The sequence below is a fragment of the Hevea brasiliensis genome, chromosome 5 (assembly GCF_030052815.1).
Source record: "Hevea brasiliensis isolate MT/VB/25A 57/8 chromosome 5, ASM3005281v1, whole genome shotgun sequence".
Taxonomy (NCBI): domain Eukaryota; kingdom Viridiplantae; phylum Streptophyta; class Magnoliopsida; order Malpighiales; family Euphorbiaceae; genus Hevea; species Hevea brasiliensis.
This window is the reverse complement of record NC_079497.1, coordinates 97,409,640-97,426,316: the sequence shown is the minus strand read 5'-3', so window position 1 is coordinate 97,426,316 and position 16,677 is coordinate 97,409,640. Positions and strand designations below refer to the sequence as shown.

At 30.9% G+C, this 16,677-nt stretch overlaps 1 protein-coding gene across 4 annotated transcripts; it reads left to right on the top strand.

Moving 5' to 3' along the window:
* The first annotated feature begins 251 nt into the window (after positions 1-251).
* Positions 252-13,627, top strand: LOC110659745 (proline-rich receptor-like protein kinase PERK3). Of its 4 annotated transcripts, none has more exons than XM_021817774.2 (15): positions 252-438; positions 652-972; positions 1,073-1,156; positions 1,282-1,346; positions 1,567-1,649; positions 5,225-5,354; positions 7,027-7,188; positions 9,625-9,679; positions 10,049-10,420; positions 11,539-11,631; positions 11,728-11,798; positions 12,464-12,546; positions 12,665-12,809; positions 13,000-13,158; positions 13,351-13,627. In XM_021817774.2, the coding sequence occupies exons 1-15, from the start codon at positions 366-368 to the stop codon at positions 13,453-13,455; spliced, it is 2,001 nt and encodes a 666-aa protein (XP_021673466.2). In that variant the 5' UTR covers positions 252-365; the 3' UTR covers positions 13,456-13,627. The 4 variants fall into 4 exon arrangements, with proteins under 4 accessions (XP_021673466.2, XP_021673467.2, XP_021673469.2 ...); XM_021817775.2 differs by having other exon boundaries at positions 254-438; positions 11,545-11,631; XM_021817777.2 differs by lacking the exon at positions 252-438 and having other exon boundaries at positions 638-863; positions 934-972.
* The last annotated feature ends 3,050 nt before the right edge of the window (positions 13,628-16,677 follow it).

Below are 16,677 nucleotides of genomic sequence, written 5' to 3'. Positions count from 1 at the left end.
AATAAAGCAGCCCGTTGCCTTGCAAAGCTCAATTTCTCCTGTTCGTTGTAACTGGATTCTTGACCTCTCAGATTTGCCTCTGAAAGTGTGTTCTTTTGATGCCGCTTTGGCCGCATGACGCAACAGCATTGGAAAAAAAAAAAAACTTATTAAATATTTTAAAATAAGTCATGAATAGTCACATCAATATTATTATTTATTAATTGGGAAGGACGACTTTGCTGTCAAAAAAAAAAAAAAAAGTTGGACAAATTTCTTTCTTTTGGAAACGGGTGGAGCAAGGAAATTCACTGGTTCATCTTTCTCTCTCTCTTTCTCTCTCAACCTTGCCGTTCCGGAACAAGAGCCTCTCTCTCTCTCTCTCTATGTCTGACTTTGCAACTCTTATCGCTTCCTTGCTTGGTTGTTGTAATCGGAAGTGTGCTGCTTACACCAGAGGTATTGTTGGTATTTCTGATGCGTATAGGTTCTGTGAGCGAATAATTTCTTAGAATTTGTTTAGATGTTTGGAGGTTAGAGACAAGATCTCTGTAATGAATAATTTCTTATAATTTGTTTAGATATTTAGTGGTTAGAGTCACGATCTCTGTACTCCTTATCACATTTTTCTTTCCCCTTTGATTTGCTCTGATGTTAGATCTACTTTAACAGAGCGAAATTCAACTGAGTTGAGGAGATATAATTTTGTTGAACTGGCAGACGCAACTCAAAGTTTCTCCAACAATAATTTGCTTGGCGTAGGTGGTTTTGGTACAGTCTATAAGGGATGTCTAGATGATAAAGTCGTTGCTATCAAGAAACTTAGATTTGTAAAAGATGAAGAGCCAGAAGAAGAGCCACAAGAAATCAAGTACCTTAAAAGAGTGAGTCACCGAAATCTTGTTAACCTGATTGGATACTGCAGTGATGGCGCTAATAAATTGCTTGTTTTAGAGTTTGTTCCCAATAAAACCTTGAGACATCATCTAGATGGTGAGTTCTTTATTTTCCCATAGATATTCATACATATGATTATATAGGTAGCAGCAATATATATATAATTGTTATTTAGCTGAGTTTGCAAATTTAACAGGAAAAGGGAACGTTTTAGAATGGGCAACAAGAATGAAAATCGCCGTAAAATCTGCGTATGGATTGCAATATCTACATGAAAATTGTGAGTAATTGACTGCTTTTTAGGCTATAATTTTTATTCAGTTTGATGTATTGTTTTTTTTAAATTATTTGTGTTATTAATATATTTCTTATTAAAATTTTACTTTCTGCAAATGTATTTTTCAGGTAAAATTATACACCGAGATGTTAAGTCAGAAAATATTCTTCTTGACAATAATTTTGAACCAAAGGTAAATTAATTTTATAACAAATAAAATTTTAACAATTAAAACTTATGTTAAATACTAAAATTTTCTTTTTTTTTATAGTAAATATTGGAAAAACTGTGTGAAATCTATAATTTGACATTTGAATATAAGTTAATATTATTACGTATGGTACTTTATGATATTAATTTTAATTTCATGGCAAAATAAATTTACTAATTTACTTGATCAATATTTTTTTCAGCTTGCAGATTTTTCGCTCGCCGTGTTTTTGCCAAATATTGACAATGTTGGCCATATCACCAGTGTATTAAGGCGAAAAAATGTGTAAGAATTTTTTTTTGGTTAAGTATGCGGTTTGACTATTTGAGTATATTCTGGAGCGGATTGAATTGAATGTTAAGGGGTCAAAATTTAAAAGTTACATAATTACTATAATTAATGAAAATTTATAAATAATACTTTTATTAAATAATATAATTTATATTTTTTATAAATAATATATTTTATTAATTATAGATGATTAATAGTTAAAATGATAATAGCGTGAATATAGATTATAGAACAATAGAAAAGAATGTGAATTATACTAGAAGGATTAGATCTTTAGAAGTAAAGGAAGTACTTAAGAGAATGAAAGTGGGTAAAGCCTGTGGACCCGATGAAATACCAATTGAAGTGTGAAAGTATTTGGGAGATATGGGAGTGGCATGGTTAACTAAATTATTTAATAAGATTCTAAACTCAAAGAAAATGCCTGATGAATGAAGTAAGAGTATTTTAGTACCTATTTTTAAAAAATAAGGGAGACATACAGAGTTGCTCAAACTATAGGGGAATTAAACTCATGAGCCATACTATGAAGTTGTGGGAGAGAGTTGTGGAGCATCGACTACGTCATGATACTTCTATCTCTCTCAATCAATTTGGTTTCATGCCTGGTCGTTCAACTATGGAAGCGATCTTTTTCATTAGAAGCTTGATGGAGAAATATAGAGATGTGAAGAAAGATCTACACATGGTTTTTATTGATTTGGAGAAGGCTTGTGATAGTGTTCCAAGAGAGGTCTTATGGAATGTGTTAGAACAAAAGAGGGTATATATTAGGTACATACAAGTATTGAAAGATATGTATGAAGGAGCAACTACTATTGTGCGCACAGTGGGAGGGGACACGAGATTTTCCGATCTCAATTGGATTACACCAAGGATCAGCCATAAGCCCTTACCTTTTTACATTAGTTTTAGATGAACTGACGAAACATATACAAGAGAGTATTTCTTGGTGCATGATGTCTGCGGATGATATTGTTCTGATAGATGAGACACGAGAAGGAGTCAATAGAAAGCTAGAACTTTGGAGAAGTACTCTAGAGTCAAAGGATTTTAAGTTAAGTAGAACGAAGACAGAATACATGCATTGCAAGTTCAGTGAATGCCAAACTAGTGATAGAGAAGGAGTTAGTTTGAATGGAGTGATATTGTCCCAAAGTAATCACTTTAAATATTTAGGCTCAGTCCTTCAAGTAGATGGGGGATGTGAGGAGGATGTTAGTCATAGGATTAAAGCCGGATGGTTGAAGTGGAGACGTGCCACGGGAGTTTTATGTGATTGTAAGATTCCCAATAAATTGAAAGGAAAATTTTACTGTACAGCCATACGACCGGCTATGTTATATGGTAGTGAGTGTTGGGCACTGAAAGAGTCATATGCATCTAAGATAAGAGTTGCAGAGATGAGAATGTTAAGGTGGATGAGTGGCCATACTAGACTAGATAAAGTCCGTAACGAGAGTATTAGAGAAAAGGTAGGAGTGGTGCCAATTGAAGATAAGTTGAGAGAAGGGAGATTGAGGTGGTTTGGTCATGTGAAGCGTAGACATACGGAGGCTCCAGTTAGACAAGTAGAGCACATTAGGTTAGAGAATAGAAAGAAAAAAAGGGGTAGACCTAAATTGACTTGGAGGAGAGTAGTACAACATGACCTAGAAGCATTACACATTTCTGAGGATTTAACCCAAAATCGTTCAGAGTGGAGAAAGCGAATCCATATAGCCGACCTCAAATTTTTGGGATAAAGGCTTAGTTGAGTTGAGTTGAGTTTAATATATAAATACAATCAATTAAAATAAGTAATATGAATTTTAACAAATATCCAAATAACTAATTTAAGAAAAATATTTAAGTAATATAAATTTAATAACATTCATATAAATGGACCCTTACTTAAGCCTTCGGGGAACCCACCGCCTAGATTTATTAGTTGCACATAACCTTTTTTTTTTTTTTCCTTCAAAGTTGGTGCACATATCTTAGATTAAAAAGTTTTTTACAATATAATCGTTTGAATACTACATTGATTATACTTTATGGATCAACATCCTACTATATATTAGAAAAAATATTATCAATCAATCGTTTATAAATTGAAGCAAAAAAAAGTGTAAATTCATTGAGGTTTTTTTATCAAATATGTTGAAAAAGAAAATAATAAGAAAAAAAAAATGGATTAAAAATGCAAATTTAGTATGAAAATAATAACATAACTATTTATGAAATAATCTAACACCTAAAATTATGAAATATTTGAATTTCAATTAAAATAATTAAATTCTTTTCTAGTTAAATATTTAAAATTATAATTCCAACTTACAAATCAAAGTTAGAAATTGTAGGAACCAAGATTTAAGAATTGGGTCAAAAAAAAAATCAAATAAATAGAAATAAAAAAATACAAACAATTTAATTATTTAATTATGTCAAAATTAAGGATACAACATGTATTTAAATTATTTCAATTGTATATAATATTTAAAAAAAATGAGGAGGTCAAAGGCTCACTTAAGTGCTTGGTCTTTCTCTATTCCTTTTAATTATAATATATCATTTTTTTTTTTAAAAAAAAATTGAGGTATGCGCTGGGTCCGCCCTTGAGTATAATTGCATTGTCCACTTTTTGAATAGTTATACAAACATAGAAATAGGAGAGTAAATAAGCTGAACCCTACAAGTTACATCGGTTCACTCAAGTAAAATTTGGTTCTACTCATTTTTTAGTAAATCAAGTTCAAACTTAAATTTTAAGCTTGCTTAGTAATTGAGTGGAGCTTGAGCATATTAATACTTTGCTCATTAAAACTCATGCAAAAACTCACTTACAGATTCATGAGCCGGTTTATTGAACCTGTTTATGAGCCGTCTCATTTAACAAAACCTTGGGAGAGCTTGTTGAATAAATTCGTGAGCTAATTCATTGCACAAACTTATTTATTAGCTTGTTTGCAAGCCTCATAATTTTGACATTTGAATTATTTATGTTTTATTCTGCTTTGTAATGTTGTATATATATTAATTTTATTTATGATTATTTTGTGAAATAATATATTATTAATTATTATTTAAAATTATGATATAATTAAGTTTACAAAATGTAATTGTAAATTGAAAATATAATTAATTTTAAACTTTATAACACTAATAGAGTTATATTTGTAATTTACATTAAATTATTAATATAATTGTTAGATTTATTGGTCTTTATCATTAAAATGAGTTTTAGATAATAGTTAATAAAAAATATGATGGTAATTTGACTAATTAATCTTAATGAGTTGAGATAAAGCTCATGAGCTTAACAAATGAGCTGAGCTTAATAAATGAGCTAAGTTCATGAGCTTAAGAAATGAATTAAAGTCAAGTTCAAGCCTAATTAAATTTAAATGAATTGAGTTCAAACTTGAAATTCAAACTCAAGCTTAGTAATAATTTAAGAGCCTAGTTTGAGCTTTTCAAAGCTTAGCTAATTTATCCATATGAGAGAAAACACTGATTTTGAAGGCTTCTTCAAAGTAGATTTTCAATGCTTGAAAAAAAAAAATCTTAATTCTATTTTTTTGTTACAGATATGCGGATCCAGAGTATGCAAAACGAAAAGTATCTAAGAAATCAGATGTTTATTCCTTTGGCGTTGTGCTTCTGGAGCTAATTACTGGAAGAAAACCTCTAAGTGAAAGTGATAGTATTGTCACTTGGGTATGATGCTAGTTTATATTTGTGCAATTTTAATATACTAATTTCTTGTGGCATGTGCGTTGCGGAAGTGCCGTAATTTTATATAATATAATATATAATTTCTAATAATTTATAAATATATTTAATTTATAATAATTATATTTTATATATGAATTTTACCTCTTATTAGCTTTATATCTATAAATATTTAAATAATTACAAAAGAATATCATAATTTTTCTGAAGAAATTATCATAATATATCTAAGGAAAAGCATCAAGAAATCAAAATTTCATTAAATAAAAATAAACAAACTTGATGTTCACGTAGATCATGTTTGTTTAGGATTTATTTTTTAAACTTATAATAAAAAATGCGTCTAATTTTTGATCCTTTTCTTTTAATAATTTTAATGATATTATTTTATAAAATATTATGAAAATTGATGGTAATCCTTCATTCAAAATAATAATAATAATAAATTAAAATTTTTTTTGCATATATATATATATATTTTAAGAATTAGATTGTAGATTTGTAGTATTATTAATATCACAATGAGATATGTTTTTTCAAGTTAAAATAGGTTGCAAGCTTATAGAATTTCAAGTTAAATTAAGAACAGTTTGTGAGTTGCAGATAGTTTGGAGTCAATAAATATAATATTAAAGGTTAAATTAGGAACACAAAGGGTATTAGAAAGACCTAAATTTGAAGTAGAAGTATGGCAAATATGAGTGACTATCATTAGAGTACCATTAGCAATATGAAAAAAGTGGAATGGAAGTATTAGTTGTTTGATATTTAAGATAGAAAATATCATATGACTATAACAGAAAGAGTAAAAAAGCTAAAGGGATTTATATGGAGTGATAGATAGAGCAGTAGGGGAAGAGGCTTTCAAAGAAATAATTTATTTGAGAAGCTTTAGTAAGATTGCTCAAACTTGCAATATTAAAAGAAATATACCGTGAACAATTCATAATATAAAATCGTGTTGAGATATTATTATTATTATTATTATTATTATTATTATCTTCATAATAGAAAATTCACTCAAAATTTATAAAAATAAAGGCAAAAATGAAACCAGGGGTTAAAATTAGCCGGGGAGAGTTTCTCTCCAATTTATTAATGTGGTAGGTGCTGGCTACTCTTGTAGAGATGACAGGATCTAATGTGGTAGTCTGACGAGAGTTTGTCTACTCTCGTAGGCTTGTTGTTGTAATGGTAGCAGTTTGGTAATTTTCTGAGTGATTGGATATATTGGCAATTGAAGTGTGAGACAAACTCAAAAGACTATTTCTCTTATCAGAAAGTGTGCACTCAGACTGAAAACTTGAAAGTAAGGCATGTTTCAAATTGGACACAAGTATAAAAACGATCAGTGCAATTTAAAGATAAATGACTAGGTCTAAATTCTATATTAAATTTTGATTCTTTTTATATATATTTTTTTCAAAAAAATCTTGAATTCTAATATGAAAAAAAAAACAACAAAGGAAAAACTCTTTTTCAATCTATGATTTAATAATTAAGAGAAATTTGCTAGATTTGTTGGATAGTGGAAATTTTCAAATCCTTCATATCATATATTGCCTTTATAGTAAACTATCACAAGCAATAATAATGTTAAAAAATTGGTTTAATTTTGATTAAAAAATAACTAATAGTTGCATTTATTAATATTCAGGCAAAATCTCGAATTGAAGAAGTACTATACGACAAGAAATATGAGGGTTTTGTTGATTTGAAATTGCGAGGAGCTTGTGATGAAAGAGAAATGCAAAGAATGACTTATTGTGCTGCTGCTTGTGTATATAAGCCTTTAAACTCTCGGCCAAACATGAAACAGGTAAAAGTCTTTAATTTTTATATGTGTTAAATATACAAGCGTTATACTTACGAATTGTTATTTCGATTTAGTAAACACTTTAATTTTTATTTTTATATATGTTAAATATAAATTCATTTGTTTAGTAGATTATATAAATACAATTATGTAAAGATAAATGAAAATTGCAATAAAAATGTAAATATAGTCTTTTAATAATGTTATTGTGTTGTGAGTAAAAGTAGTCATTTGAAAGGAGGGAAGAGGTAAGAGTAAACCATTGCGAATACCCTAAGGGATGCTATGAAAATGCTACTTGTATATATTGTTAATAGTTGTTTAGTATTTTAATATTAAAAGATCTAGTTTTACTTTTATATGTTAATTAATTTTACTCTAGAATTCAAGTTTCAATGCATTCTTTTTTAGCTTTTTATAGATTTCACATTAGTGAGAGTAATTTTTATAATATTGGTGTTTTCAAGTTATATATGTATGATTCTAAAATTTAATTTCTACAAATGTGTTGTGCACTGCAGAAGTATGTAAACTGCAAAGAAATAAAACAAACACACAAAACAACAATATTTACGTGGTTTACCCTCTCGACATAGGGCTAAATCCACGGGCATGCCATCTTCCACTATCAATAATAATAAATCATCATTACAAGCTCAAAGCTATACAATTCATAAATCCAATTACATCCAAGAAAACTCATACTGTATCAACTGCTTATAGTAAATATATTAGTTTCTCTCAGTTTCCTTTAGGCATAAACCAATATATTTACTATTTTAACTACTACACTACAAAGGGTGTTCAACTACATGAGCAAGAGTTCTCTTACCAATGGACATGAATCCCTTCCTCTTGAATTTTATGTCCGTTCTCCACCTTAGGCCGAAGCCTCTACATACCTCCAATTCTTGAGTGCCTTTAATCATCGCATCTCCATGCTTGAACTTGAAATTTTCAAATCATCAATCTCTCCAATCTTCATCTTGGGTGTAACTTATTTCTTCAAAAAATTTTTGCGTCATCTATCTTCTTGATTTTGCATCAAGAGCTCCACTTCAATTTCAACTCTCCATCATTACTATTATTACATGTGCGACTTTACATGTCCCAGTAGCTTCACCCTCAACAAAACTCACCAAGATTATCCCCATGCTCTGATACTAATTTGTTGTGCATTGCGGAAGCGTGTAAACTGTAAAAAAATAAAGCAAACACACAAAACACCAATATTTACGTGGTTTACCTTCTCTGTATAGGGTTACATCCACGGCATGTCATCTTTCACTATCAAAAATAATAAATTATCAATTACAAGCTCGAAACTATACTACTAATAAATCCAATGATACCCAAGAGAACCCTTACTACATCAAACTGCACATAGTAAATATATTAGTTAGTCTCTCTCAGTCTCCTAGACATAACCTAATATATTTACTATTATAACATTGCACAACAAAAGAGTGTCTTCAACTATACGGGCAAGAGTCCTCTCACTAATGAACAAGAATCTCTTCTTCTTGAATTTTATGTCCTTGCTCCACCTTAGGCTGACGCCTCTCTCCACTGCAATAGGTAAGTGTCCCTCATCAATGGGCAGAGCCAAATTCTCAGCAATTGGCAAGGCCTTTCTCTAAAATGGGCAATAGCTTCACTCCATGAGCTGAAAGCCTCTCTCTTCAATGGGCAAAAGCTAAATAACCTTTTTCATCATTCTTCTATTTTTAGTGTTAATTCTCTCGATCCTAATCTGATTAGGAGTTACACTCAATTTAGAAATAAAACTAAAATAAGAGTTCTACTTTATATAAGAAATATTCATCTATCCTATTGAGGAATATTTCTCTTACTCAAAGTAGGAAAATGTTTCTTCAAATCTTACTAGGATTTTGAGTCATAATTTTAACAAAATGTTAATAGTGTTTATTATATGATTGGAAAATGCTTTATTTTATATTTGATTAAATTGGAAACAGAGTGGCATTTGCCTAGCAATGAATTATTATGAATGTGGCTTTATTTATTATTTTTGAAATAGTTTGTTAATAGTAAGACCATGGGAATATATGTGTAGCCTTCCACACTTTATGCATCCAATTATGCTTGGCAAACTTAAATGCTACATCTTCTTCTTGCATTACAATTTTTTTTTTCTTAATTAGAATATGCTTGAAGTTCCAACTCATAATAACTTTACAATCTTAATATATATATATTTTATTAATTGAGTTACATGGTAGTTATATATATGTTTGTTGTTGGAAAAAATTTACCTATATTTGGTTTATCATGAATCTAAAACACAAACATGTGAGTTTCACTTTTTTTATATGTGTTTCATTATATATATTGTATTTTGGGTTCATGACAAGTCAGGTTTAGGAAAGAATTTCGTCTGTGTGTGGTATATCTATTTAACAATGCCATTCTATGCAGATAATTGAAATTCTTGAAGCAACTACGCCTTTAAAGGAGAGGATATCTCTTCATGGTACGAACTATATATAAAGTTTCATTTCCTAAGGCAACAATGATGTACCTTTCCAAAATAGAAATTATTCCTTTTCTTTATAAGTAAATTATGTGTAATTAAAGAATTTTTCTTAATTTAGAATTATTACAATTTTCAATCATAAAAATTTAATTTATTCTATTGATATTAGTCCAATTTAGAATAAATTAAAGTTTCTAAATCAAAATAAAATAATTTGTAGTCTTCTAAAAAAATTGTAATCTAATGAAGATTTGAGTGTATGACCAAGTATGAACTAACCACAAAATTTTAATCACTATTGCTGTGATTCGACTATTTGAGCTTTTTATTAATTATATATATCTCTGTTCTCATCGACACCTATAGGAGGTAGTCGTTTTGATCTACAGTCTGTACTTGGCATTGAAAGCAAACAAATTACTTCACCAAGAATCTTTACTTATGAAGAACTAGCAAGGGCAACAGCTCATTTCTCTAACAAAAACTTGCTTGGCGAGGGTGGTTTTGGTATAGTTTTCAAGGGATCACTTGTAACTGGTGAAATTGTTGCAATTAAGAAGCTTAAACATGTTGGTGAAGAGCAGAGCAAAAGTAGTGAGTTTGAGAAAGTGATTATGGACATGAGCCACATCCGTCATCGAAATCTTGTCAAGCTGATTGGATACTGCATCGAAGAATTCAATAGATTGGTTGTTTATGAGTTTGTTCCCAACAAATCCTTGGGATTTCATTTGCATGGTGAGGCCTTATCTATGTTTAAACTAGAACCAAAAAAATATAGGGCAAAATACACTTTAGTTCTTTGTACTTTTGGGCATTTGCACTTTAAGGTCTAAAGAAATTTTCGTACAATTCATGAATTCTACTATTGCGCTATTAATACTTTAGAGGAAAAACTGACGGTGTTAGTGTCGCCTACGTAGTGTGCTAACGTCAGCGTCATGTCTAACATGACACATTGATGTCAGCATCATGTCTGATGTGACATGCTGACGTCAATCACATTAGACATCATTGCCATCTCGGCAATTTTAATGCATTTTTCATTTTGTGACTTAAGTGCAAAAAGTTGAAAGTACATATCCTTAAATTGTCAATAAAACAATTTGAGGCTTCTCTCTCTCTCTCTCTCTCACTATATCCCTTTCTCACATGCCTCCCTCTTCTTATTTATCTCTCTCTCTCTCTCTCTCTCTCTCTCTCCCATCAAGTCACTCTGTCTCTCTCTCCCTCTTGCTCTCCTAATTTTTTTGCTTAATTAGCTAGACTGAGAGAGGGGGGGAGAGTTGGATAAAAATTAGGAGATTGAGGGAGAGATAGAGAACTAAAGAAAGAGGCAAATAGGAAGACACAGGAGGGAGAGACCTACGTCTCTCTCTCTCTCTCTCTTCCCTATGCCTCACTCTCTTTCCTAATTTTCTTATTTACTTTCAAAATTTTCATGCATTTAGGATTTAAACTTTGTTTTATTAGTAATTTAAGGACATGTACTTAGGTGACAATGAAAAAGGTACTAAAATTGCTAATGTGGTGTTGATGTTAGCATGTCATATATGACATGACGTTGACCTTAGCATGCTACACAAGGTAATGCCGTTAGCTATTTTTTCTCTAAATTGTTAATGGCGCGGTAATAGAATTTCTAAATTGCAAATAAAATTTCTTTAAATCATGAAGTGCAAAAGCGTGAAAATATAGGAAACTAAAGTATCCTTTGCCCAAAATTATATACCACACACACGGATGATTGATAATATGTGGAGTAGGTTAATTAGGGTTGTTCAAATCCTAGCTCTCTCGCCTTTATATATATCCAATATTTAAAAAAAAAAAAATCATTTCTAAGATATCATTAGCTGCAGGAAATATCAGGATGACTATGGATTGGTCAACTAGAATGAGAATCGCCATGGGTGTCGCAAAAGGATTGACATATTTGCATGAATGGTGTGAGTATTTAGCTACTTGATAAGTTAGATTCTTTTTTCATTTTTAAAGAATTGATCACTTACTCTCAGTTTACTTTTGTGATATATGTATTTTAGGTCAGCCTAAGATCATACATGGAAATATTAAAGTGGCTAACATTCTTCTTGATTATAGTTTTGAACCAAAGGTAAGAATTATGACGAATTAAACTTAATGCATGCTTGTATTTTTTTTTTTTTTTTTTTTTTTTTTTGTGTTAATCTTTGTATCTAGCAGTTTTTTCTTTACTATCTTCTGAATTAATGGAGTTTTTTTCTTATAATTTTATCTTGTATAATCCCAAGAGAATTTTATTGATATACCTTTTAAGGCTTGAGCTAGAGTCTTTGAAGTAGAGAAGGGGTCATCATTAGATTTTATTTATTATTCAATTGAGATCATTTCTTAGTGGAATTATACCTTTCAAACAAATTTATATTATCTAATTTTCTTAGCAACTATGTTACCGTAAATGAGTTGGTCAATATTAATAAAATTTTACAAACAAATTAACATGAACATAATTCGAACTTCATAGTAAATTTCTAGCTGAATCTAATCTCCAAGATTTAAAATTTTAATTGGATTATATAACTTATTCAATTATGATTACATTGAGTTTGAGTTTACCTTCAGTCAAACAAAAAAAAAAATATAGCCAAACCCCACTGATTGACTTGCGACAACTTAGTGCTATCATAAATTTAAATTATAGGTATTATTATTAAGTATGAACTCAATTTGAAACATAGAATTATTTAAATTAGACTTCTACTATCAATTTTCTTTTTATTTTATTTTTTTTTTTTTCAGATTTCAGATTTTGGATTAAGCAAAATGAATGTGGATCTTTCAAATTCTTATATTTCCAGAGTCAACTCGGAAGGAAGTTCAGGGTAAGATATATGCTTTTATTTGATAGGTTTGCATGATTGCATCCCCTGCACTTTCACTCTTTGAGAGAATCTTAATTATTAGTTTATTCTTGCGCACGCGTTCTCCATTTGCATGCAGGTATTTGGCTCCTGAATATATCAATGATAGGAAGCTAACTGATAAGTGCGACGTCTTTTCTTTTGGTATCGTGCTTCTAGAATTGATTACTGGGAAAAAAGCTATTAAAAATGAAGGCGGTTTTCATAATAGATTGTCTACTTTGGTACGTATTTAATAGATTTTCTATTATATTTTATTTTCTGAAACGGAAGTTATTTTATCTTGATTATTTCTTATTCGTAATTCTATTAATGAAGTCCAACTTATTACCTACTGGAATTCCAATGTAACTTAAATATTTAACTAGCTCTGAGTTATTTAAGTAGCTAATATTTTTATTTTGAAAATTTCAGGCAGTGCCCCTGATCAAACGAGCATTGGACAAAGGCGATTATAATGTTATTATTGATGAAAAATTACAAAGCTATAATAAAGATAAAATGGTTAGGATGATTCATTGTGCTGCATCTTGTGTGTACAAGCCTGCAGATTATCGCCCACAAATGAGCCATGTATGTAAAATCCAAGAGGATTATATATTTACTTACTATTCTTTTTATATAATTATATTGGAACCAAACAAATTGTTTTGCTAACTAATCATCCCTGACTATAGAAATTAATAATTTATAGGTTTTTTTATAAGATTAATAATTTGTATGTTTAAGCATTAATTCTATAATTATAATTACTGTTTGATGCAGATTGTTCAAGTGCTAGAAGGGAATGTCCCGGTGGAAAGCATATGGTTAAGGAATGACAGCACTTTCCTTTTCCATGGGGCACCGTATGTACCACATAACTATTGACATCTTAGATTTAAAACTCTACTTAAGGTCAGCAGATTTGACAAGGCTTCTCAGTTGCAATTTATAGCCCTCTCGCTCTCTCTTCATGTATTGCCTCTTCTATAAAGAAAAAGATTGTACCTGATGAAATTTGAATCCTGTACATATGAAAATGAAAGCAAGTCTTCATAAATGCCCTTCCTAGAATAAGACATTTAACTTATTAAAAATCGCTATGTGACATTTATTAAATTAATATAATTTAAAAATAATAAAAATAATTAATTAACAAACTTAGTTCAAATTTTAAAAATTAACTGGCACTTTAATGGATTAAATTAATGTAATTTAAAAAATAATAAAAATAATCTTTTAATAAACTTTCTTTCAAATTTTAAAAATTAAATATTTATATCTTTATATTATCTATCAAAATATTAGTAGTTGATAATTTAAAAAAATAATAAAAATAAATATTAACAAACTTAAACTTTACTATAAAATATTTAAAATAATTAATTTTCTTTGGTAAGAAGTATCTAAATTTGAAATTGCAATTTAACTTATTTCTTTTTAATAAAAGGAAGAGGTATAAAGAAAATGATTCGGTGCAAAGCCATGGGTTAGAACTACTATTGAATTGGTTGGTTTAATTGATACTTAGGTGTTGGTTTTGATTAACGGCGTTGCCTTCCCTCAACCTCATGTAGATATTGGATGATGAAATGAAATTTACGTACTCAAGATGTGCACGATGAAAGACAGTTGTATTATGTCAAATTTGTGTTGTAGAGTCACAAAGCGATAAGTGAGAAAATTACACGTGATAAGGGAGATAAGTATGCAGTAGTTTAACTATTTTACAACACTCGATACAAGTACAATCATTATCTGTAAAACGCCCCTACAATTTGGACAGGGAGAGGACGAATTGTATGCTTGCACCGTAACTCTTCATGGCGTGACTTGGAGATTGCTTTTGTTAATAAGTCGACTAATTAATCCTTAGGAAAGAAAACGAATCTGTAGGTTTCCCTTGGCAACTTGATCATGGACAAAATGAAAGTCAATTTCTATATGCTAGGTGCGGGCATGAAAAATTGGATTAGCAGAGAGATATGTTGCCCCTATGTTATCACACCAAAGAACTGGTTTAATATTGAATAAGTATCCAATTTCACATAGAATAAATTGAACCACATAACTTTAGCGGTTGCTGCCCCTATCGCATGATATTCAGCCTTCGTAGAGGATTTATTTAGTATTTCAGCTTATTAAATTTTGACCCAAATAAACTAGATAACCAGTAGTGAACTTGTGATCATTGGGACTACTAGCCTAATCTGCATCTGAATACACCGTGAGATTATTATTGTCGGATCTGGAAATCATTGAACTAGTTGCTTTGGTGGATCGTAAGTAGCAAAGAATTCGCTTAACAACTTGCCAATGCGTGTCCCTCGGAGCATGAAGAAATTGCGAGACTCTATTAATGGCATAAGCAACATCTGACCGAGTGAGAGATATATTGTAGACTGCCTACAATATGGCGATATAGGCTAGGATTGTCCATAGGAGTGCCATCATAAAGATTCAAACAAGTAGAGGAACATAGTTTGCAAAGAAGATCTTGAATATATTTTTGTTGACAAAGCAAAATGCCATTGGCAGTACAAGCCACTTCAAGCTCGAGAAAGTAATCCATAAGGCCTAAATCACACACCATAAATTGCTTTTGCAATGTTTGAACGACAGTAGATAAGAAAGCAGCATTATTACCCTTTAGAATAATGTCATCAACGTAAACAAGACAAAAGGCTTGTAGATTTTGCTTCTTGTAGGAGAAGAGAGATGCATCAACTTTAGAAGTGCAAAAGTGTTGCTTCATTAAGGCCATACGAAGTTTCTGATACCATTGTCGTGGGGCTTGCCAAAGGCCATATAAAGATCGTTGGAGTTTACAAACATAATCAGGTCAATCTTTGTCAACATAAACTGGCGGTTGAGACATAAAAACAAAATCATGCAAGTCACCATGTAAAAAAGAATTAGAGACATCCAACTGCTTTATAGGCCACTGATTTGTAACAGCAATGGAGAGAATAATATGAAAAGTTGCTGGTTTAATTACTAGAGAAAAAGTTTCTGTGAAGTCAATGCCAGGACATTAATTGAATCCCTTGGCAACTAGCCTTGCTTTGTAACGATTTATGGTACCATTAGCTTTAACCTATAATATTTTGAGCTTGATCACGTGAAACTAATTCCCAAGTTCCAGTTTGCAAAAGAGTTGTAATTTATGCATTCATAGCTTCTCTCCAACGATGATCAGTGCAAGCCTTACTGAAACAAGTTGGGACTGTTGGTATTTTAGAAATAATAGCATAAGTCTTTGGCTTAAGTGATCCTTTTGTGAGCGAGTGATCATGATATGAGTTCGTTGTGGCTGTGAGTTGGTTGAGGTTGAAACGGGTGGCTATGGTGCTTGAGATGTTAGGTAATGAGATAAGTCAACAATTGAGGATAAGCCTTGAGTGTTTTCATTCGGTTAAGGGTAAGTGTGGACTCTAGGTAATGATGGTAGGAAAGGATAAGTGTCGGCTTGGGTGGGTAACAATTTGATGACATGGCATGAGTGGGTTGGACTCTTGGTTAATATGATGAGGACTTAGTGGTGGTGTAGTGCTAGGGGTGCGAGATGATGAAGTTGACTTATCCAAGTTGTTAGATGAGGATGATGTGGCGGTAACTTGTTGGTGGAGATGAGGTGTGCTGATGTGATCATGATTGTGAATGGGATAAGGTCCCAAAATTCCGTCAGTGGTTAGTGTATCACACATGACTTGCATGGGAAGAGGAGATAGGGGAATGGGCTGGGCTTGCAACAATACATGTAGCATCTTGGTTGTGTTGAGGTTGAATTGCCACATTGCCATGAAATGGAAATACCTGTTCACATGTTGTGAGATGTAGACTTTGCTAGTAAATGAATTCATGCAGATATAGCTTTTATGCAATTTACTATAGCCCAAAAATATACATGGTGTAGATCGTGGTACAAGTTTATGTTTTGTATAAGGTCTAAGCCATGGATAATAGAGACACCCAAAAACCCTTAGAGCTGTATAATTTTGGCTTAGTTTGAAATAATATTTCAAAAGGTGCAATTGGTTTGGTATATATTGAGAGTAATGTATTAATGAGGTAAACATCATTGTCAAAAGTATAATTCCAATATTTATA

What these genes read in the sequence shown, in the direction of transcription:
- LOC110659745 (XM_021817774.2), top strand. Translation starts at nt 366, where the DNA reads ATGTCTGACTTTGCAACTCTTATCGCTTCCTTGCTTGGTTGTTGTAAT. An exon ending in GTATTAAGGCGAAAAAATGT is followed by an intron (nt 1,650 to 5,224) that starts GTAAGAATTTTT and finishes TTTTTGTTACAG; the next exon opens with ATATGCGGATCCAGAGTATG. An exon ending in CTTGGGATTTCATTTGCATG is followed by an intron (nt 10,421 to 11,538) that starts GTGAGGCCTTAT and finishes AGATATCATTAG; the next exon opens with CTGCAGGAAATATCAGGATG.